General features: G+C 46.5%; 2 protein-coding genes across 3 annotated transcripts; both read right to left on the reverse strand.

Annotated features, from left to right (window-relative positions):
* Positions 1-798: 798 nt before the first annotated feature.
* kif3b (kinesin family member 3B) lies at positions 799-11,210 on the reverse strand. Its single transcript, XM_056422694.1, has 9 exons — positions 11,029-11,210; positions 6,802-8,295; positions 6,584-6,685; positions 6,304-6,426; positions 5,982-6,100; positions 4,819-4,935; positions 4,364-4,469; positions 3,668-3,867; positions 799-3,135 (listed from the first exon to the last, which is right to left on the reverse strand). Exons 2-9 carry the CDS (start codon positions 8,212-8,214, stop codon positions 3,030-3,032), a joined length of 2,286 nt encoding a protein of 761 aa, XP_056278669.1. The 5' UTR covers positions 8,215-8,295; positions 11,029-11,210; the 3' UTR covers positions 799-3,029.
* A 200-nt stretch (positions 11,211-11,410) lies between these two features.
* Positions 11,411-17,830, reverse strand: pofut1 (protein O-fucosyltransferase 1). 2 transcript variants are annotated; one of them, XM_056422713.1, is made up of 7 exons: positions 17,692-17,830; positions 16,885-17,006; positions 15,547-15,729; positions 14,539-14,651; positions 13,975-14,167; positions 13,027-13,269; positions 11,411-12,304 (listed from the first exon to the last, which is right to left on the reverse strand). In XM_056422713.1, exons 1-7 carry the CDS (start codon positions 17,828-17,830, stop codon positions 12,110-12,112), a joined length of 1,188 nt encoding a protein of 395 aa, XP_056278688.1. In that variant the 3' UTR covers positions 11,411-12,109. The 2 variants fall into 2 exon arrangements, with proteins under 2 accessions (XP_056278688.1, XP_056278689.1); XM_056422714.1 differs by having other exon boundaries at positions 17,640-17,778.
* Positions 17,831-23,896: the final 6,066 nt, after the last annotated feature.

The raw sequence follows: 23,896 nt of genomic DNA on the forward strand, positions 1-23,896 counted from the left end.
CTCTGATCCCTCAGTTGCACCACACAAACTATCATCGATATAGATATTTATTTATATATGCATATGTATATAAATATATTTATATAAATACATTTATATATAAATATATGTATTTATATATCTATAAATATTTGTATAAATACATTTAAATATATATACATATATTTTATATATATATATACAGGACTGTCTCAGAAAATTAGAATATTGTGATGAAGTTCTTTATTTTCTGTAATGCAATTCAAAAAATAAAAATGTCATGCATTCTGGATTCATTACAAATCAACTGAAATATTGCAAGCCTTTTATTCTTTTAATATTGCTGATTATGGCTTACAGCTTAAGAAAACTCAAATATCCTATCTCTAAATATTAGAATATCATGAAAAAGTATACTAGTAGGGTATTAAACAAATCACTTGAATTGTCTAATTAACTCGAAACACCTGCAAGGGTTTCCTGAGCCTTGACAAACACTCAGCTGTTATAAATCTTTTTTTTTACTTGGTCTGAGGAAATATTAAAATTTTATGAGATAGGATTTTAGAGTTTTCTTAAGCTGTAAGCCATAATCAGCAATATTAAAAGAATAAAAGGCTTGCAATATTTCAGTTGATTTGTAATGAATCCAGAATGCATGACATTTTTGTTTTTTTAATTGCATTACAGAAAATAAAGAACTTTATCACAATATTCTAATTTTCTGAGACAGTCCTGTATAGCGTTTCTTTGCACACAGAATGTAACACTGTAAAGTTGTCACTGGGCAACAGAACTGCAGTAAAGAAGACTAAGAAATGAAGTGCAGCCACGATGATTTTTATTTTGAGGTTCGGTCATTTTCACTAAAATGACATTTGTCTGGCAAAATATGTCTCATAATTAAAAATTCACAGACAGATCATAATTGTGACCAGATGTTATGTTCAGACTCTACATCACACTAGAAATAGTTGAAAGACCCAAATCCTCCAGAACCCTCCAGACCACCGACGAGCCCTGAAAACCAAAACTCACTATTGAGGCCGAAGGACCTGAGGACCCGAGGAGGGAGGACATGAGGAGGGAGGACATGAGGAGGGAGCTGGAGGACTGGCTTTTTAATTATTATTAAAGACTTTGTAAATAACCCCATGAAAGGTTTATTGATTTGTGTTTTTTGCCTTTTATATTGTATTGTTTGAAAAATGTATAGACGTTTTAATCTACTTCCTCTTTATAGTTAAATCTGACTTTTATTTTGATAGGTTAAAAGGAAGCACACTTTTATTTTATGTTGAAATACAAACTTGCTGCGGAAAGACGCTCATTTTATTTGAAGTGTAATAGTTTAATGACCCGTCTGAGGAATTATAGGGATTATTTTAGAGTTTTAATTCATGTTTATTCACCTCAAACATTACTTGTTTGAGGTGAATAAACTTGTTTCTACAAAAAAAAAGAAGTTCTGAGCAAAAGTTTAGTTTGTTGAACCACTGGGTCGTAATGAAGGGAAGACAACATATATTTTTTTTTTAAAGTGTTCACTGAATTGTCTTTAATCATCCAAAGAAACTAAACAAGTTCAAACACACATTTCCTCATTTGGCTAATAAAAAAACAGCACATAGAAATTTGGTCTCAAGAAAGTCTGAGCGGGGGAGTTTGGCTCCGGTGACGTTGCCATGGTTACGGACGCTCAGGGATTACAATTCACATTTCACCCCCCAAAAAATATTCCTATGAATGGCCCGGAAAGGAGCCGCTATTCTCATCAGGACCACACAGTGGTGGTGAGTTCAGTGACCGTGGGAGTATTGACGATTAGAGCTACTTTGGACTTCACATCGTACACACACACACACAACAGAGAAAAACACGTTAAATATCACAAAGCTCCAAAAATAAAACGATAAATCTATTTTTAAAGAAGAAAACGGAATAGAAAATTATATTTACATCTGTATATAAAAATGAAAGCTTATAAGTTAGTTTGATTTCCCAATATTGAATATTTAAATGTGTGTGTATGTGTGACACACACAGGATTGCCTCTGAGCAAGTGCAGCATCATTTGAAACGTCACAGTGGATGAGAACCCCCCCCCCCCCCAATGATGGAAAGAATACCAACGAAGAAGAGGGGGAAAAGAGACAGAGGAATGAGTGTGTGTGTGTGTGCACACCTCAAATAAAAAGGAGCAGAGACACAGGTTAAGGCAGCTTGGAGCCCTGATGAGGCACGGGGGGGGGGGGGGGGGATGGGGGCCTGGCCTGTGCATTTACAATCATGCAGTGGGGGAAATAAAAAAAGTTGTAGTCACTCACAGCTAGAGAGGACTACAACTCCCACACACACATCTGGGGAGAGAGGAGAGGACCGAGGACCCTGCAGTCCGCCGCTTTCTCTACATTAAGAACGTTCTATATATATATATATATATGTATATATTTGTGTACCCGTCGACACGCTGCTGCTCAAGCGTTTGAGCCGCTCCAGAATATTAAGATTTCTGCATCTCGTCTTTCACGCTTTGTGATTTTGTGATTCTGAGAGACCCAGAAGACGATCTGAGGACAGAAGAAAGCACGAGAACACGAGTGTGTGTGAGTGTGTGTGTGTGTGTGTGGAGACGTGTGCAGATGGTGATTTAAAGTGCAATAAACACCTGGAAGCATCTGGAATGTGACGAGGTGAAGCTGAGAGACGGACATTTAAACTTCTCCTCCTCCTCAGAAGACCGACAAACCTTTGAGCAGCAGCGCACACACACACGGTAACAGCAGAGTGTGTGTGTGTGAGGCTTCATGCGTGGCGGTTGTCGTGGCGATGACTCGCCCTCGATAGTGGCGTGTGGTTACAGTTCAAACCTAGAAAAGCAGCATTCGTTTTTTAAAGTTTCTTTTTCCTGTAGTTTGCAGAAAGGAGACGAGACGAGACCCCCCCCCCTCCTCCTCCTCCTCCCCCCCCCCTCCTCCTTCTCTCCCAAAGTGAAAAAGGTGCAAAGAGAGAGAGAGAGTCGGGTCGGTGGCAGCAGGTGTCGGAGGTCGTCACTTGGGCACCAGCCCGCGGGATTGTGGGTAAAGTGGCGACCCGGGGCTGGAGGGGCTGAACGGCGAGGTCGGCGTGCTCGACTTCCTGCCTGTGCGGGGGCGACTGAGGGCGAGGACAAGAGGATTAGACATGGAGGAAGGGGGAGGAGCCTAAACATGGAGGTTTCATTCACTCTACCACTGACCCTTTGCTAGGCCCCGCCCACACTGTCACTACCTGCCCTCCATCAGGAAATATCGTCTAAATTATCTTCTTTTTTTATCTAATGCGTTTGAAGGAAATATCTAGGAGGTGAAAACAGGTTAAAATAAATAAAAGAGGATAAAGATAAGATGAGGAAATATTGTCTAAATTATCTTCTTTCATTCTTACTTTTTTTTATCTGACTAATCTAAATATCGAGGATGTCAAACTTTTATTTCCAGCTGTTGAAAAAAAAAAAAGAGAGAATAAAGATAGAAGTACTAAAGCTAGATAAGAATGCGCTAACGTGCTAACGTTAGCCTGAAAAGAGTTTCTGGAGCCAAAGACGGACGGTTGGGGGAGCCGGTTGACGCTACGCTGTGATTGGCTCCCCTGTGCGATGGGCGGGACTTAGCGAAGGGCTCAAATTGACGGGAACCGTTCCTCTTACCCGGACTTTGGTTTCTTGAGGCCGGCGGGCGGCGTGGCCGGCGGACCGCTGTGGAAGCCGGAGGCGTCCACCTGGATCTCGTCCTCGTCCCGCAGGGCGCTCTCCAGAGCCGCCGCCACCTTGGGGGCGATGACCGGCTCCTGGTACTCCTTGGTGGTCCGGGCGGGCAGGTCCATGTCCAGCATCATGACGTTCTCCGCCTGAGGGCAGACCGGCGACAAGTTCTGACAACGAGCGGGTCGACGTCTTCGTTACGAAGGTCAAAGGTCGACTTTAGGACCGACGCGTTGCGTTCAACTTTGAACCACGAGGTGAAAACAAAGGTTTAAACGTCTGAGACTCGTCAATCACTCTGTAGCCCCGCCCCTAAAGCCTACCATGACGAAATGGTTCATTCCGTAGTGAAGAAGCCTTGAAGCTAGAGGTCAAAGTGTCAAGTCGCTCTGGACATTAAATGCAATGCAACCAGAGGAGTCGTCGCCCCCTGGTGGCCAGGAGATAGAATGCAAGCGCAGTGCACTTTCCACAGCAGGAGGTTGATACCCACAGTTCAATTTAAATAATTGAAAATATTTAATGTTATTATGGGGAAATGTTTGAATATGACACCGTTCAACGTTTTCCATCGTCACCCTCGATTCAAACGGCCGTTCACACGCGGTCAACGCCGCGTACATTTGACCCCCGTGAGCTGACCTTGTATCTCATGTCGGGCCTCATCATCATGGCCATGCGGGAGTGCTGGCTGAGAGGCCGGCGGTAGCCGACCGCGGACAGAGGCCGGGTCATCATCTGATGGTCACTGGAGCGCACACACACACACACACACACACACACACGATAGGTTCCATGTTTATGGATTAAAACTAATCTTTTCATTAGTAGTTGTAATCAGGCATCATTCATGTAAACGTGTCTAATATCTATATCATTATTCTAGTTTCTCACCAACGCCACATTTTACCAGATTACATTGAACACATCACGATGACATCAGAATTTATCTTCACGCAACACTACTCATTTCCACTGAGCGGAGCCTGAACGCATCACGATGGACAGAATGAGCTCTCCTGCTCCTTCAGCGTCGTCTACACGGTGACATCATCAGAGACCAGCGAGCTCTTCGTCGTGGTCACTGCGGTACTCACTCCTCGATACGCGTGATGGGCTTCGTCTTCCAGTACTCGTCCTCCTCGTCAAAGTACGCCCGGTTGACGATCTTGTTCTTCTCCTCCGACGGGATGAAGTTCTCGATGATCAGATGTCTGAAAGACAAGAAAACAGAAATCAGACACAGAAACAACAACAAGACTGAAACAGTCATTATTGCATCGTAATGGCGATGTCATTATTGCATCATAATGGCGATGTCATTATTACATCGTAATGGTGATGTCATCATTGCATCATAATGGCGATGTCATTATTACATCGTAATGGTGATGTCATCATTGCATCATAATGGTGATGTCATTATTACATCATAATGGTGTTGTCATTATTGCATCGTAATGGCGATGTCATTATTACATCGTAATGGCGATGTCATCATTGCATCATAATGGTGATGTCATTATTGCATAAAAATGGTGATGTCATTATTGCATCATAATGGTTATATCACTATTACATCATAATGGTGATGTCATTATTGCATCATAATGGTTATATCACTATTACATCATAATGGTGATGTCATTATTGCATCATAATGGTGATGTCATTGTTGCATCATAATGGTTATATCACTATTACATCATAATGGTGATGTCATTATTGCATCATAATGGTTATATCACTATTACATCATAATGATGATGTCATTATTGCATCATAATGGTGATGTCATTATTGCATCATAATGGTTATATCACTATTACATCATAATGGTGATGTCATTATTGCATCATAATGGTTATATCACTATTACATCATAATGGTGATGTCATTATTGCATCATAATGGTGATGTCATTATTGCATCATAATGCTTATATCACTATTACATCATAATGGTGATGTCATTATTGCATCATAATGGTGAAGTCATTATTGCATCATCCTAACCGCTGTCTGCTGTATTTGATGCATCGACGGGGCGATATGGCCTATACAATTTTACGCGTTAATTTTAATCGCATCCAATACACAAGTACAAATAAATACTTATTTTTCCTTTAAAAAAACTAAACTTTTTGATAACTTTCTCCAAACTTCAACTTCAACTCCCTCTCCTAATTATTTTAGTTTCAACATGAACTTGTATGAACTGATGAACATAGATTTCTCTCCCAGCTCTACCGACTCCGTACTTGAGCTTGAGGTCCCTGGTGAGCTCGTTCTGGGTCTGCTCCAGCTCCTGCCGCTCGTTGATGTGCGCCTCCTGGATGTCGTGGATCTCGGCCTTCACGGCCTGCAGCTTGGCAAACAGCTGGAGGACGAGAGGAGGAGACAGGAAGCCGGGTTCAATGCACGTGAAGAGTCACGGAGTGTCCAGATAAGTGTATTCGTGTCCGATATGACCTGATCGAGTACTGAGCATCGGGCTTTTCAAAATAAAAGAGCCCCCCGCGGTGTATTTTTTTTAATGTACCGAGGATGAATTTGTTCAGTGACCAGGTGGACGTCCGCTACCTTCTTCAGCTTCTTGGTCTTGATGTCGACCTCCTGCTGCAGGGAGCTGTACGTCTCCTTCAGCTCCAGAGTCTCTTCGTCGCGACAGTCCATCTGCTGCTGCATCTCTCGCTCGCTCCGTTTCTGGGAAAACGCGCGAAGAAGCGCACAGTCGGGGAAAAAATTCAAATCAAATTGACCGAAACGTCGACCTGGGAACCAGGTGGACCTGCCAGCTCACGTCTCCGACCAGAAGACTAAAAGAGGTTTAGAACTGAATGAATAAAGTCGAGTTGTTCACCTGTTCGGCGATTTCCTGCCTCCTCGTCTCCAGCATCTTCTGCTGCTCGTTGGTGTGATCCACGATGTTCTTCCCCCCGACGAGGAGCTTGCTCTCCATCGCCTGGAGAGAGGAAAGAAAGAAAAGAATGACGCTAAGAAAACCACTTTGAGGTCACAGTGAGAACATATTTAGTTTGTTGATCTGAACTTTGAGCTCCAACCCGACAGTCGGCTCACCTTCACTTTGGCAGCGAGCATCTCTCCGGCGTCCTTCTCCTTCTTCAAGTCTTCCATCTTCTTCTCCTTCTCCTTCAGCAGCAGAACCTTCTCCTCCGCCACCAGGCTGTGGTCCTCCATGATGGCCTTCCTCTCCCTCTCCAGCTTCTCCTGCTGCTCCCGCCAGTAATCCCCTTTGTCGTCCCCGCCGTCTTCCTCGTCCTCGTCCTCCGTCTCCCCGTCCTCCTCCTCCTCCTCCTCGCCGCCGTCGCTCCCGTCCCGCCTCCTCTGCCTCCTCTTCTTCTTCTTCCCCGAGCGCCGCTGCAGCTGCTCCTTCAGCCGGGCGATCTCCTCCTGGAACTCGCGCAGCAGCGCGTCCTTCGGGTCCTCGTTGATGCGCGGCTTGTTCTTGATGTTCTTGGCGCGGTTGGAGTAGCGCAGCGTGGTCAGCGTCTCCTCCACGTTGTAGGACGCCGGGCCGATGTTGGCGACCATGACGGTGCGGGCGTTGCCCCCCAGGGAGTCCTGCAGCAGGCGGGTGAGCTTGGAGTCGCGGTACGGCACGTGGCTGCTCCGGCCGTCCACCAGGGACGAGATGACGTTGCCCAGCGCCGACAGCGACAGGTTGATCTTGGTGGCTTCTTTGAGCCGCTCGCCCTGAGCGCCGGTCTTGGTCTGCCGCTCGCTGCCGGCCAAGTCCACCAGGTTCAGCTTGCCCACCCGGATGTGGTTCTCCCCGTCGTCGTCCAGCTCGCCGCACTCCACGGTGATGACGAAGATGGCGTGCGAGCGCGAGCTGTGCTCGTTCATGTTGGTGGCGCCCACCGAGCGGTTCTGGTTGCCCACGTTCATGACGTGCTCGATCTCGCGCACGCTCTTGGTGACGAAGGACGACAGGTCCTTGACGTAGACGCCGGTGTCGGGCCGCTCGCGCAGCTCCAGGCGGCGCGTCTGGTCCTTGGAGAGCAGGTCTTTGATCTCCTCCTGGTAGATCTCGAGATACGACGCCCTCACCAGGTACTGCTGGTTCTGGGAGCGGGAGATGTGAGTGAAGATGTGCTCGAAGGAGTTGGGGATCACGCCTCTCCTCTCGACGTCGTTCCTCACGCCCTCCATCGTGTACGTCTTCCCCGTACCGGTCTGCCCGTAGGCAAAAATGGTCCCGTTGAACCCGAGCAGAACCGAATCCACCAGGGGCCTGAAGGTCTCGTCGTACAGATCGATCTGCTTGGAGTTCCAGTCGTAGACCGAATCGAAGGTGAAGACTTTGGGGTGGCCGCTGGACGAGGCCTCCCGGGGGTTCCTGACCAGGATCTGGCCCAGTTTGACGTCGACGGCGACCACCCTTTCGAACTTGGCCGCCCGCTCTTTCTCGTTCATGGGGCGGCAGCGGACCACCACCTTGACCGTCTCGGGGCCCTTGCTCTTGGACATGTCGCAGACCGTTGTGTACTTGGTACGCTCCCAAGTGCAGCTTCAGGAGCGGTTCAGCGACACGAAGGCCCACATCAGACACTGTTGGGAGAAGAGGCGTTCAATGACTAGGAGCGACCTGCAGGAGATACGGTCATGGTGACTCAGTCCCTTGATGGTTAATGCAGCAAAAATACATGAACACATACAAAGTGGAAGACTCATTTCAGTGGAATACAAAGCTATTGTCAGACTAGCTGTCCTCACTCTTAATACCTGTCACTCAGGTCCAGGCTCTACGTGGAAACACCAACATTGGATATATTTTTAATATATTTTTTAAATGCCAAGAACCACACAAGGTACCTTGAACAAATTAGGTTACATTTAGTGGGTTCAAATTAATAATAATCTTCAAAACGGAACATGACGTGACCGTTACACACCGTCCTGTCGGTTACAGCTAGCGTTATTAGACTAACGTTAGCTACTGGAAACTTCCATCTTCACTTCCGGTGTTACGGTTTATCTGGCGACCCTGTTAACTGGCGACTTTTGACGTTATAGCTCGATTTGTTTAATTTTTTGATGAAGTGTTAACCCCTCTCATATACTGAAACATATAGTATACTGTGGTGGATAACATAATTCAGTTTAGCACGGACCGTTTTAGAGACGAACGATCATTCAGTTTAGTCGGTTTTGACCTTTTGGTATTGTGTTCATTAAAGCTTTGTGGCACTACACTGGTGACCCCGCGAAGGTCTGGAGTTCTGGGAGTTTTCACCGAGACAGAGGCGCAGTTCGCCATCCGTACCACGCCGGTCGGCGCTGGGAAGATCCACTGCGACCGGGCGTGGCGAATGAAGACTTTTGGGCTGTCACAGTCAGAGCGGGCCCACGCTTGTTGGGGACAGCAAACCCTCTGAACATATGGAGATGATGCTTAACCTGCTGGGTGCTGAAGAACCTAACTTCCTCTTCATGGAGCTGTTCCTCCAACACATGCCACCGCAGGTCCGGACGCCTTTCGCCTGCGAAGATTACTGAGCCACGCCGTTAAGCGGAAGAGCCGACCGTTTTCCTGGCTGCTCAGAGTTTTGCACCAAGTGCTCAAGCCGACGGAAAGCGCCAAGCTTTGCGCTTTCCTCTCCGCCGCGAAGTTTTTTTTACACTGGGCTCAGGGAGGAGCCCTGTCTGCTGGTGGAGGACACCGCCCGGGCGTCCCGCCTGGTGGGCCTTGCAGACGTTCTCATCTTGAATGTGTGCCCATATCGGGGGGCTTACGCGGACTATAGACACCAAGGGCCCGCCGTCTCACGGCTAGGGCGACCCAACCACGAGGCTGTGGTGGCGCCCGTTGGGTTTTCCGGTTCCTGCGTATACCGTTCGGGCTCAGGGAGGCTCAGAGCCCTTCGTTTTTTTGTATTTGGATCCTGGTCGCCAGCTCCCCCCAAAGGAAGGAGGCGCCCCCTCTTCCGTCGAGGGTGGAAGATTTCGCTTTCCCCCCCACACCGCGCTGCGCCGATTCCTGGGGATGGTGACACTGGGCGGCGAGAGGGAGAGGGCGTCGAGGCGAAGAAGACCGCCCTGGCAGGACCGACGCCTGACTCTACGCCGCCCGGCGCGGTGCCACACGTCAATGGTCGATGGCCGCAGCCGCCGCAGTCGCCAGTTCGCTGCCAGACCCCATAAAAAGCGCGCTTACACAGGAATGCGCTTTCGTGATCACAAGCCTCTGGCGTTCTGCATGTCCGGCGGAGCTGAGTGGCAGTCCCCGCCAGCGCTCAAGCCAGCTATCGAAATCACCACGCGCCGCCCGCTTTTTGAGGCGCATGCCCTTTCCACCCGGGAAGCAGGAAGCCGTGAATTGGGTTCCCGTTTGTATGGACCATGGTCGACAGGGCGACCGCTGGCCTGAAGCTGTTCCCTCTCTCGACGCGTCCGGCTTCGGCACGCGCGCAGCGCGTTCGGCGGCGTGGCGCTTGGGATGAGGGGTTAGGTCAAGCTGCACAGGGGTTGGGGTCAGCTGCACCGCACCGCCTATGTTTTCATTCGCCACGACGCCCACCGGTCCCCCTCGCTCCTCTCCGTACGCCGCTCAACCGTTCCTGGGATAGGGTTAAGCCGGCTGTGCGGTGGAGGTAGCGCGCCCACCCCGCGCCGGGGTCCGCGCGCCCGCCCCCGCCGCGCCCGTTGAGACTCCAGCGACCTTTTGTTGACCCGGGACGACACGGGGTACGTGCCTGCTGGAGACGGGGTCAGGTCGTCGCCCTTTCCGTCACGGACTTTGACTATGGGTGGGGGAGTGTTTACACGGACCCGTTTAGGGACGGAACGACCGTATACTAATCCAACAAGGGCAGCTATGTGTTCTCTTCCTCTCGTCAACAGCCGTCTGTAACGACGACACCAACGGGCGCGTTGGTTGAAAGTCACCAGTTAACACGGTCGCGTCTTCCTCCGTAACACCGGCAGTAACCGTTGGAATCCCAGGTAATTAGCTGAAGTGACACCCGCCCCGTGGGCGCTCCTCTGCCGGCGGTCATAGCGGCTCAACCCGCGTTCGCATCCACGGGTCTTCAGGGAGCAGCTAGCCCCACACGCCGAGCCACAAGCCGGCCTAGCAACGGCAAACACCGGGTCCCCCGAGCTACGAGGCGGCTAGCGTCACCTGGCTAACACTTAGCAGCGAGCGTCATAACTCAATGAAACATATGGAGAAAAAATATACAATTAAATCAAATTGACGCTGAACGGTTAAAACACAAGCTGTCCATCCGCCACACACACACACACACACACACGCGCTCACACACGTCGTTAAGTATTTACCAGTGGCGACCGTTAGCTAATCGAGAACTCCCAGGAAGCCATTAGCCGCTGCTCGTCCCCACAACCGTCCCGGTTACTGGGTTGCCAGATTCGAGCTCTGCATCCCCCCTTCCCACTAAAGTTGTACGTGTAAAAAATAAAGCATTAACGCGTATAAAAAGCTCGCGAGCTTCGGGGGGACCGTGCCTATTACGGTTAGGCACAATACGTACGACTTAAAAACTGTGAATAACGAGGCGGTAAACCGCAAATACGTCACATTACGAAAATACAAACGCAAGGTGTGCGGGCTTATCTGGCAACCACGTCTCAACGGAGCTTAATGCATCAGCTGATCCCGTTAAGCTTCCATTCATGGGAGGTAAAGGGAGGCTGTGCAATATGAGTGTGCATCACTTTATTGGTGAAAAAAACACATTATAAAAACAATTCCACCTCAAATGTTGTGCATTCACAGCGTTCACACAGAATAACACAATTATCTTGCACAACATCCCCACTTTTGATCAACCCAGCCTGTGCAAATCACTTTTTTGTCTCGCCCAAAACATCCCAGAAACATCCCATAAACATCCACACACACAGTGAATAACCAGACACCCCGCCCCCAACATTCAGTTCAGGCTTCCACACATTTTAGTCCGCTTTTCGGTCCCGATAGGAATTGAGATGTGCAAAGAGGGTCTCCTTTTTCCTCCCTCTAATTAGTATGTGCCGGAGGATCGGCTTACTGCGCTCCCCTTGGAATGGAGTGGCACAGAGGAAAAGAGAGAGAGAGCTGGAAAAAGGAAAGGAGGGATGGAAAAAGGTGGGGTAGAGAAAGAGAAGAGGGTAAAAGAGGAGCTCCCGCGACAAGCAGGTGGAATTTAAGTCTTGGAAACACGTCAGCTTCAGGGGAGCAGACACAGATAAAGAGTCCCGGGTCACAGCATTGGCACCGCAGCATCATATTTCAGAAGTCCCTCCTCCTTTAATCGCGGATTAAAACCCATTAAAAAAAATAGGTCGGGTCTTTACGGACCACAGTCTCTTGCCCCGCCCCCTCGCGTCCGAAAGGCGGCGCCGGCGTCCACCCTCACGCCTAGAGCTCTTCTTTGGGGTTGGATCTCCCGGGCCTGTCCATGCCGAAGAAGGAGGACGGGAGGCGGCCGACGTCGCGCTCTCGCTTCACGAAGGCGGAGAAGGAGGAGACGCAGTTGCCGATGAAGTGGTCCGCGCGGCCCAAGATGTACAGGTCCGTTTGGGCCGAGTCCGGCTCCAGTCTCACCACTTTCACCTGGAGGAGAAGGCCAGGATGCAGGAAACAGATGAGCAACCAGACGGGGGAGGACACTTTGAAACTCTGGCATTGAGTTTCCAGGAAGGGCTGGATTCTTATTGGTTAACACATGTGAACTCTGAAAAGGTTCTGTTAAGACGGAGAGCATTTCCCGTAAGCCTTTATTACCGTCGCATTGAAAATGCGGAAGGTTATGTTTTGATCGCCGTGTATTTATTTATTTATTTGTATGCGTGTTACTCGCATAACTCAAAAAGTATTAAACCGAATCGCATGACATTTGGTGGGATGATTGGTTATTATCCGGGGACCATTTGATTAGATTTTGGGATCGATCGAGTCAAAGGTCAAGGTCATGAAAAGGTCAAAATCTTCTTTTTACCATATCGCGGTCAATTGGCATGCAACTAATGCCAAAATGTTCATAATGCAATGTCCAATCTTGTGATATGTGAAGGTATGCGCTCTACTGAGTGCCCGTTCTAGTTTTGTAAGTGCATTTGTGTGTTTCAGGTCCTTTTATTTTGAAGCTCTTCGAGCGAGACAGGAAGTCGATGTGAATCTCGTCACACGACTTCGCAAAAAGTAAGTTTTTGGAGCGGCTGCGCTTCTAAAAGTCCCGTCTGGTGCGATCTCGCCCGTACGGTGATTTCTGGAAATTAAATGGAGAAAAAGAAACACTCTTAAATGTTCTGTTGGTCTATGACCCGCGGACCCACCTTGCCCCCGAGGGACTTCTCGATCTCCCTGCTGTGGGACTCGGAGTCGGTGGCGATGAAGACGGAGCGCGCCGCCGTCCTCTTCGCCCACAGCCCGACGGCCCTGAGGATCTCCGGCAGGTCGGGCAGACACATGGCGGCGGTGAGGGGCAGCGCCGTCTGCCGGCTGTAGCCGACGCACTGCGGCGAGGCCATGAAGTGAGGCCCGGCGTCGCCGCTCTGCAGCATCTTGCAGGCGTTTTGCTGAAAAAGACGAGAGAAGATGAGGAACGGAGACTCTGCGGAGCTCTCTCAAACTTTTTTTTTCTTTTTTCTGTTCATTCTATTTTGTTTTCAGCTCAAATCTGCCGGGTCTGGAAGGTTCTTTCACTTTTCTGATCGACGTTCACGGTCGACCTCGTGACCTCTAGACGTCACAGCCAGAGTGAACCCACTGAAAACATCAAGAGGTACATGATGGTGGGTCCATGAAAACAATTGTCTCTAAGAGAGAGAGAGAGAAAGAGAGAGAGAGAGACAGACAGATATACAGAGAGAGAGACAGACAGATATACAGAGAGAGAGAGAGACAGACAGATATACAGAGAGAGAGAGACAGATATACAGAGAGAGAGAGAGACAGACAGATATACAGAGAGAGAGAGACAGACAGATATACAGAGAGAGAGACAGATATACAGAGAGAGAGAGAGACAGACAGATATACAGAGAGAGAGAGAGACAGATATACAGAGAGAGAGAGACAGATATACAGAGAGAGAGACAGATATACAGAGAGAGAGAGAGACAGATATACAGAGAGAGAGAGAGAGAGACAGACAGATATACAGAGAGAGAGAGAGAGAGACAGAGAGAGAGAGAGAGAGAGAGAGAGAGAGAGAGAGCGGGGAAACAGCGATAGAGAGATAGAGAGACAGAAAGAGAGAGAGACCCCATGGTGTGTCTCACCCAGTCGATGCCGATCCTCAGGTGAATCCCGACGTAGGGCCGGGTCAGCAGGGCGGCGATGTGCCCCTCCCCCTCCTCCACCATCTTGTCCGACCACACCACGTAGCGCTGCAGGCCGGCGTGCTCCTCCGTCACCGGGAACTGGGCGGGGGCCCCCGGCATCGCCAGCACCGGGTGCTCCGAGGGAGGGAACCTGGGGGGCGGCATTAGGACAACCGAGCACATTGAGACCTGAAGCGGGGGGGGGGGGCTCTGGACGACATTCTGGACGACATTCTGGACGCCTTAGATAAGCGGACGCTATATTCATGGTACCGCTCACCGCCACGCGGCTCCTCTGGGGCGCGCTCCGTCGATGGAGCATTGATCGCGGCGAGGACACACGAAATATAGCGTCCGCTCCACTTGGCATTCATGTTCTTCAGGTGTCAGGCCTGGAGGCCGGGACCACCTGGAGGCCGGGACCACCTGGAGGCCGGGACCACCTGGAGGCCGTGACCACCTGGAGGCCGGGACCACCTGGAGGCCGTGTTCTTGAGTCTCGAGTAGAGGTCAGGCGCTCACCTCTTCATCCACTGGAGTTGGTGGTGGCCGCTGAAGGAAAGGCCGGAGAACAAGACCGAGGCATCGAAGTCCACGCCGACGTGGTCCCAGAACGGACCGAACGGGTTCCCGTCCTGAAAGGGAATCAGAACCACGCGGTCCGTATCAGAGCAGCGCATCTGGAACCGGCGTCAGACACACACAAAGGGCAAAGCTGCCCCGAAGAAATATCATTTCACCCCTGATGTCACGAGGAGAAGCAACACATGCCCTCCTCGAATAATTCTAATAATTTAATAGCGTTTAGGTTTTGTTCTTTGTTGTGTGTGTCCTGTCTGTACTAGGTAGGTACACACACAAAACATCTATATATATCATTTTGAATTATAAAAAACAAAGAAATAAGTTATAATTGTTAATAGTTGTTTAAAAAATGTAATAATAACCACAAAGAAATAAGAATAAAATTGAATATGATCGTCTGATTTATGTTTATTTTTTGTTTTAAAAAATCTAAGAAAACACTTTGAATCTGTAGACTACTGCCTAATAGTCTTATTATTGCCTAATAGTCTTATTATTATTAGCCAATAGTCTTATTATTGGCTAATAGTTTTATTATTATTAGCCAATAGTCTTATTATTGCCTAATAGTTTTTTTATTATTGACTAATAGTCTTAAAATTGCCAGTTGTATGCAAATTGCTCATATTCTGTCACTTAAGCCTAAATAAGTATATTTATTATTTTTGAACAAAGGTTCAATGTTATTTTACAAGTTTCAAAAAGTGCCGCCAATATATTTTAACTGCTTTCTAACTACTTTCAGTCCGTGGGGGAATAAACTGTCCCCTAAAAACGATGTAAACAGCCTCCTGTCTGCAACAGGAACAGCGTAATGAGGTCCATTGACCACCAGGGGGCAGCGTTTCACCCTCACCCCTTCCACACAAACAAAGCTCATTTTACGCTTCTTGGCGTTCGCCTCACAGACCTCAGATCTGATCCCCGGCCCCCGGGGGCCCTCACCTTCATGGGGCAGGACTTCTTGTCCACGCTGCGCTGCGCGGCGGTCTCGAAGCAGTAGGCTCTCCTCTGCCTCGGGGGCCAGTGATCGGGCGCCAGCTTCTCCATGAAGTCCCCCAGGCTGACCACGCGGTGGAAGGCCGACAGCGCCTCCAGGCGGAAGAACTCACGGTAGGGAACATGGACCTGAGGAAGAACGGAGGGGAACCACACGGGACCACGTGGCCTTTCATCATCAGGGCTCAGACACATTTTGACTGATGGATTTCCACGACTTTAAACCAAATTTCCATTTTGTGAAATCTCTGTGTACATGATCGTGATCCCTGAGCTGCTGTTGCTATGGACAACTAACTTTTCTCGCAGCGCAAAATAAATAAATTGCCTGCTTATAATTTAGGCGTCTTTCTTTTAAACACATATTAATTTGTTCAAACCCGGCGTGAATGAACATGTGAATTTAACACATTTCCATCACTTTTCCAAAACTTTTGTGATTTCTTTTTTTTCCAAGGACTTTTCCAGGCCTGGAAATAACGAGATTAAAAGGATTCTCAAAATAGTCTGGCTCTTATTTATCTGTGCATCGACCAATCAATTATTCAAATTCATTAGTATTATTGTTCAAATTCATGTCTTCTTATACTTTCCCAGGTAGAATGTGACCTCAACACTTTGTAGACACAGCAACACGGAGGTGCCATCTGGAGCCATAAACGGTTCTTTAGAGTGACGCCTCAGAAGAACCATTTCTGGTTCCACAGAGAACCTTTCAAACCAGGGTTCTTTAAAGAACCATTTCCTGAGAAAGTAACTTCAAAGAACCTATAAAGGTGTCTCAAAGAAGTTTATGAAATGGTTCTTTAAAGAACCATTTCCTTAGAAAGTGACTTCAAAGAACCTATAAAGGTGTCTCAAAGAACCTTCAGGCACCATTTCTGGTTCCACAAAGAACCTTTCAAACCAGGGTTCTTTAAAGCATTTCATTAAAGAGTTCTTCAAAGAACCTTTAACGGTGTCTCAAAGAACCTTAAAGAATGGTTCTTTAAGGCACCATTTCTGGTTCCACAGAGAACCTTTCCAATCAGGGTTCTTTAAAGAACCATTTCCCTAAAGTCTTCTTGAAAGAACCTTTAACGGTGTCTAAAATAACCTTAAAGAATGGTTCTTTAAGACACCATTTCTGGTTCCACAGAGAACCTTTCAAACCAGGGTTCTGTAAAGAACCATTTCCTTAAATCGCTCTTCAAAGAACCTATAGAGGTGTCTCAAAGAACCTTAAAAAGGGTTCTTTAAGGCCCCCCCCCCTCCAGTAGGTGCCAGCTCCCTGCCTGTACTCACGTTGGTGTAAGGGGGGGTGTGGTGGCGGTACACGATCCAGGGAGGGACCGCCAGGGTTCGGTTCAACATCTTCGCAAAGGCGAGGGACCCCAGGAAGTGGTCCGCCTGGTTCCCAAAGCGACCTGAGCAAGGACAGCCACCATCTTTATGCTCTATGTGGCCAAGCATCCTCACAGCGACACGAGGTGCTACGGTTCAACATGCTTCCGTGTTAACTGGTGACCTTTCAGGTATAGCTGTCGCTTGGTTTAATTTGTGTAATACAGTGTCAACCCCTCTCACATACATTATAATCTACACTTTACATATTAAACAATCCGGCATTCACGAGGGCAGCTAAGTGGTCCCTTCATATTGTCAACAGCCGTCAGTAACGACACCAACGGACGCGTTGCACCAGTTAACACGGTCGCTTCTTAATCCGCAACACCGGAATGTCTTTATTATACCATGAGCTGGAGCTAAGGAGTCACTTTCTAGGTTAACATAGGAGCAGCAGTTATAACCACACACACGGCTGTAGTTATAAACACATTTTATAAGAATTAAGCCTCTAGTTTCCCTCAGCTCGACTTAGTTAGCCGAGCTAATGTTCTTCAAAGTTATTATTTTTATGTTTAAGACATACGGTCCTCTCTACTGATATCCTAGTAGAGTTTAAAGTATGTCTGAGTTCATATGTACGCGGTGAGAACCTCCACTATGCCATTAAATAAACTCCCTCAACTTATGAATGAGTGAAGTTTGGGACTCACTAGCTTCGGTACGACGCAACAGACTCAGTGTCAGCCACAAAGAATGAATTACCCATGCACGGGCAGTACAACACGTAGCCGTTCTGATCCCAGGTCAGTTCTTCGGCACAAGTCCGACATGGTTGGAGCAGAAACGCGAAAAGCAAACTCGTCAGTGTGAGGGCATTCAGGACTTGTTGTTTAGCCGCCATTGTGAGTAATTTCACGTCCCAGAATGCACTGGGGTTCAGTCTTCTTCTTCTATGGGCGTAATGATGGCGTCAACACGCTCATCCAATGCGGCCACATCCGCCTAGCGCAGCGGAGGTGCTATATATATATATATATATATATATCAATAAATATATATAAATATATATATACATATATGTATGTGTGTGTGTTTAGACTTTATATTGACCAGATAATTATTTATATAAATAAATAAATATATATATATATAAATATTTATATACATATATAATTATCTGGTAAATATAAAGTATTGAACATATATATGTATATATATATATAATATCTTTACATATGTATATACATATATATAATGATCTGGTAAATAAAAAGTGTTAAACATATACAGGACTGTCTCAGAAAATTAGAATATTGTGATAAAGTTCTTTATTTTCTGTAATGCAATTAAAAAAACAAAAATGTCATGCATTCTGGATTCATTACAAATCAACTGAAATATTGCAAGCCTTTTATTCTTTTAATATTGCTGATTATGGCTTACAGCTTAAGAAAACTCTAAAATCCTATCTCATAAAATTTTAATATTTCCTCAGACCAAGTAAAAAAAAAGATTTATAACAGCTGAGTGTTTGTCAAGGCTCAGGAAACCCTTGCAGGTGTTTCGAGTTAATTAGACAATTCAAGTGATTTGTTTAATACCCTACTAGTATACTTTTTCATGATATTCTAATATTTAGAGATAGGATATTTGAGTTTTCTTAAGCTGTAAGCCATAATCAGCAATATTAAAAGAATAAAAGGCTTGCAATATTTCAGTTGATTTGTAATGAATCCAGAATGCATGACATTTTTGTTTTTTGAATTGCATTACAGAAAATAAAGAACTTCATCACAATATTCTAATTTTCTGAGACAGTCCTGTATATATATATGTATATATATATATATATATCTTTAGTTCAAAATAAATAAATGCTTTCAGCTGCTGAAAAACAATGATGCAAATATTTGCTTGAAATCTAAAGAATGTTTTATGTATTAGTTTGCGTCCCAACATATTCAATATTGTATCAATGAACCCTGAGCACTAAAATGTCCTGTCTTTATTATAATTATCATGACCATCACTACTTTGTTCACTGCTGCTTTCCACTTTGATATCATCAAATAATATAAATTTCACATTATCAGCCGAATATTTATCGGGTATCCATCACAACCACAGTAGTAATTGTACGTTGTGGGGAAACAATGGAAACATAGCAGCAAGTCTCTTCTCGAGTTCCACTGTGGAGGAAATGAAAAATACAAAATGAGGATGCGAGAACCAACAATGTTTTTTAACCTCTGACACAAAGTGTTAATTTATTCTCTGTAACCAGAACTGCAGAAAAGTGGCGCTGGACCTGAAGTGATCAGTGTTCTTGACAGTCGGCACGCCTGAAATCATTTTACTAGAAGCGCCGAAAGAGTGCCGACGGCCAGCGGAAGAGAGAGCGGGCCCTCCGGCGATGGGTGGAGCGCAGCAGAACTCCATCAGGTCAGAGATGCACCTTCATCCAGAGAAGAATCCAGCAGACATTACACCAGCTACACGTCACCCCTTGACCCGACTCCGGGATCCGAGTTCACGGATACAGAACCTCAAACATCGGACCTGAGGCACTTTTAAAACAGACGGTACGCACACACAAATCATGGTTCTTAAATGGTTCTTTAAAAAGCTTTGTGGTTCTACTGAAGAACCATCACCTACCAAAGAGGCTGTTTGAGACACCTTTATAGGTTCTTTGAAGAACACTTTAAGGAAATGGTTCTTTAAAGAACCCTGCTTCGAAAGGTTCTTTGTGGAACCAGATATGGTGCCTTAAAGAACCATTTTTGAAGGTTCTTTGAGACACATTTATAGGTTCTTTGAAGAACTATTTAAGCAAATGGTTCTCTATAGAACCCTGGTTTGAAAGGTTCTTTGTGGAACCAGAAATGGTGCCTTAAAGAACCATTTCTTGAAGGTTCTTTGAGACACATTTATAGGTTCTTTAAAGAGCGATTTAAGTAAATGGTTCTTAAAGAACCCTGGTTTGAAAGGTTCTCTGAGGAAGCAGAAATGGTGCCTTATAGAACCATGTTTTAAGGTTCTTTGAGACACCTTTATAGGTTCTTTGAAGAACTCTTTAAAGACATGGTTCTTTAAAGTACCCTGGTTTGAAAGGTTCTTTATGGAACCAGAAATGGTGCCTAAAGAACCATTTTTTAAGGCTCTTTGAGACACCTTTAGAGGTTCTTTGAAGTTACTTTCTATGGAAATGGTTCTTTAAAGAACCCTGGTTTGAAAGGTTCTCTCTGGAACCAGAAATGGTTCTTCTATGGCATCACTCTGAAGAACCATTCACGGCTCCACCTCCATGTTTCTGTGAGTACAAACACAAGTGTTGAGGTCGCCGTCGTGTTCCGGTTCCACACCAACAGAACACGAAGGCGGCCATTTTAAACACGTCTTCATCGTCCGCGGAGGAGTCATCTTCGTGAGTTTTCGGGCTGAGAGTCACCAGGTAACACGGTCGCTCTTTCACCTACAACACCCGTTGCTCTGAAGCTCGGCTAACGTTGTCGGGAGGCAGAGCGTCGGCGCGCATGTTTTCGGCTTTGCTCCCCCGACACCGCGCGGTCGCGATGTAAATCCCGACGTAGCATCTTCTTCTAATCCGATGAACAAATATCCACGTGGGTTTTCCTTAAAATCTCATCCCAATGAAATGCCTGAAAAATGAAACGCGTTGCGCAATCACGACTTTCTGAGAAGTCTCGGATGACGTGACCGCGTATCGGGATATCGCGATGTGTCGGATTCATGGAGATGTGAAAGACCTCGGCCCCCGATGGCGCTTGAATACTCTCAAGTCGTCCCCAACGAGGCGTCGGGCCCTTTCCCCGAAACCCTCCACATCCTCCGGTTCAGCCAAGCCCGTCGGACGCTTTCTCTCTTTGTGTTCCATCGCTTCTTCTTTTCTCTCCGACGCTCGACAGCTGGCCTCCCTCCCTCTCTCTCTCTCTCTCTTTCCCCCTCTCTCTCTCTCTCCCTCTTCTCCTCCCCCATCCCCTTTGAACACACACTGTTTCTCATTGTTGGAGATTGACAGCGATGATAACAATGCAAAAGGAGCCACAACTCACACAGGGCGGGGCTAGAGGAGGAGAAAGGGGGGAGGGAGGGGGGTGCAAAGTGCCTTGAATTCTGAACCCTCCCCCATTTGTTATTGGATATTTTAAAGCCGTATGTTTGGAATCTAAACGGTGGTATAAATGATCTTATTTTTACGCGATGTTTTCTCTGATTCAGTCGTGTGTTCGAGCAATGTCTCATTTCTCTTTTGTTGGGGGATCTATAAGTTCCTCACGCACATAACACACTTTAGTGTATAGGAAGCTGCAGAGGAAGTGGGTGACGCTTTCACCCCCCCCCCTCACCCCCCTCCCACACACACACACACACCCCTTTCTGCCTATGTTGCCTTTCCGGGGAGGGAGAGCCGGTCGTGAAGCTCCAACGAGCCGCGCCCTGCTGACCTCTCTGAGTTGTGACTGACATCCCGGAGCCAAGAGGCTCAACATGGATCTCAGGTCAGAGCGGAGGAACTGTTCCTGTCCACCGGCCGGACCCATGAAACCAAACAATGAACGGCAGTAGTGGCTTCTTTTTATTACGAAGGTTAAAAAATCATAGAGTTGAAATGAATCGGAGATGTTGAGAAAAAACTCAAAGTAAGAATAACGAGGTCTTATGAAAAGAGCTATAGCCCAAAAATAATAATATATATATATATAATTTTTTAAATATTATTTTAAATATTATTTATATATATCTATATATCTATATCTATATATATGTTATTTTTTAAATATTAATTTAAATATTAATTTAAATATTATCTATCATTTTTTAAAGATTATTTATACATCTAACCATCCATCTATCTATCTATCTATATATATATATATATATATATATATATATATATATATATATATATATATTATAGCCAAAAGTAACAAAACTCAATGATGAAAATGCAAGTTTTTAGTTCCTGTTATACTGAAAGGTTTGAGATAATAATTTAGGTTCTTTAGATATATTTCAGCCCTTTTGGCTGCAGCACGGTGACGGTAAAATGAATTAATAATAATAATAATAATAATTTAGTGATGGAAAAATAAATGAATAATAATTATCATAATAATAATATTAATAATTGAGTTTTGTAGATATATTTCAGCCCTTTTTGACTGCAGCATGGGGACGAAAAATCTATTAAAATCAATTTTAAAAAAGGAATTAAAAAAGAATTTAGGTTTTTTCAATATATTTCAGACCTTTTGGCTGCAGCACATTGACGGAAAAATAAATAATAATAATAATACAAATAATAATAGTAATAATTTAGGTTATTTCGATATATTTCAGCCTATATTTAGCAGCGTTAGAGAAATCGACCCAAACTCTGTAGATGAGATGCTGTGAAGCTCCCCCCCCCCCCCCCCTCCGTGTGTTCCACCCTCCAGCTTATCAACCTGCTGCACGCCCCCGATAGCCCCCTCAGCTCGAGGTTACGTCACACCGACCGGACGCCAGGAGCGGGTGTCATCCGCATGTTGCGTAACATGTGTGTCTTTGTCTATATGACCAAATATCAAGCCGCCGCCCCCTTCCAAAGAAAGTTTAGCATAATCGAAGAGTTTCCTTTACTTGTTATAGTTTGTAGAACTATAAGAAGTGCTGCTAACTATTACAAATGAATTCAAAGAAAGCCATGACGGATTCCTTTAACACGGAACACAGAGCAAATGCAATTTCTGGTTAAATGCTGCATAACTTCACAACTTCGTAACTTTGCATTATCCGACCCGCTGATCCTGTTCAGGGTCGCGGGGTGCTGGAGCCGGGGAGGCCGGGTTCACCTGGAGAGGTCGCCCAGAGGTCACCGGTCCATCAGGGCTCAGACATTCACTCCTACGGGGCGTTCAGAGTCCAGTTAACCTGAGCTCTACGTCTTTGGACTGTGGGAGGAGGCCGGAGAACCCCGAGGGAACCCACGCTGCCACGGGGGGAACATGCAAACGCCGCACACGAAGGACCGGGCCCCACCAGCTGTGAGGCGACGGTGCTGTTCACTCCACCGCCGTGCAGCTTAACTCCCTTTCAATAACGTGGCGTATTCCACCCGCCACGTTGCTTGAGGGCCCCGCGCGGCGCCGCTCGCTCTCGAGGCCCCCTGCAGGCCGGCGTGAGAACTGCAACGTTACCCAGTCGGCGTCATTATTAGACGCTCAGAGGTAAAAGCTACGGCAGCCGGGTGACGTGGTTATAAAGGATGAAATAAGAAATATGATCTCTCTCTCTCTCTCTTTCTCCCTCTCTCCCTCTCTCTCTCCCTCCGTGTCCCGGAGGTCCTCTCTAAGCTGTTTATCACCCATCTCTCTCCTCTAATGTAAACTGACCATCTGTTTCAAACAAAACACATAAAAGCACACGCGGTCGCTTCCCACCCCGAAGAGAGAGAGAGAGAGAGAGAGAGAGGCTCGTCGGGCATCCTGGTGGCGAGGAAACACATTCCAGATGTGAGAGACCAAATGTCCCTCGTGCTAATCGCTGTTGTGTCCACTGATGCTGATTGGAGGGTTTGGAGGGGGGGGGGGCTCTCTCTCTCTCTCTCAGTGCATCTAATCAGGACTGATATTGGTGACAATGTATCGGCTGTTGGTGACAATGTATCGGCTGGTGGTGACAATGTATCGACTGTTGGTGACAATGTATCGGCTGGTGGTGACAATGTATCGACTGTTGGTGACAATGTATCGACTGTTGGTGACAATGTATCGACTGTTGGTGACAATGTATCGACTGTTGGTGACAATGTATCGACTGTTGGTGACAATGTATCGGCTGTTGGTGACAATGTATCGACTGTTGGTGACAATGTATCGACTGTTGGTGACAATGTATCGGCTGTTGGTGACAATGTATCAACTGTTGGTGACAATGTATCGACTGTTGGTGACAATGTATC

This window comes from Pseudoliparis swirei, chromosome 9, assembly GCF_029220125.1.
Source record: "Pseudoliparis swirei isolate HS2019 ecotype Mariana Trench chromosome 9, NWPU_hadal_v1, whole genome shotgun sequence".
NCBI lineage: Eukaryota > Metazoa > Chordata > Actinopteri > Perciformes > Liparidae > Pseudoliparis > Pseudoliparis swirei.

Excerpts from the sequence above, each read along its gene's own strand:
- kif3b (XM_056422694.1), bottom strand. The coding sequence starts at position 8,214 with ATGTCCAAGAGCAAGGGCCCCGAGACGGTCAAGGTGGTGGTCCGCTGC. Across the intron at positions 4,470-4,818 it reads CCCATCACGCGTATCGAGGA|TGACCATCAGATGATGACCC; the intron begins GTGAGTACCGCA and ends TGTGCGCTCCAG. Across the intron at positions 3,868-4,363 it reads GGCCCGACATGAGATACAAG|GCGGAGAACGTCATGATGCT; the intron begins GTCAGCTCACGG and ends GTCTGCCCTCAG.
- pofut1 (XM_056422713.1), bottom strand. The coding sequence starts at position 17,830 with ATGGCGGCTAAACAACAAGTCCTGAATGCCCTCACACTGACGAGTTTG. Across the intron at positions 15,730-16,884 it reads ACACCCCCCCTTACACCAAC|GTCCATGTTCCCTACCGTGA; the intron begins GTGAGTACAGGC and ends GTTCTTCCTCAG. Across the intron at positions 14,652-15,546 it reads AGAAGTCCTGCCCCATGAAG|GACGGGAACCCGTTCGGTCC; the intron begins GTGAGGGCCCCC and ends ATTCCCTTTCAG.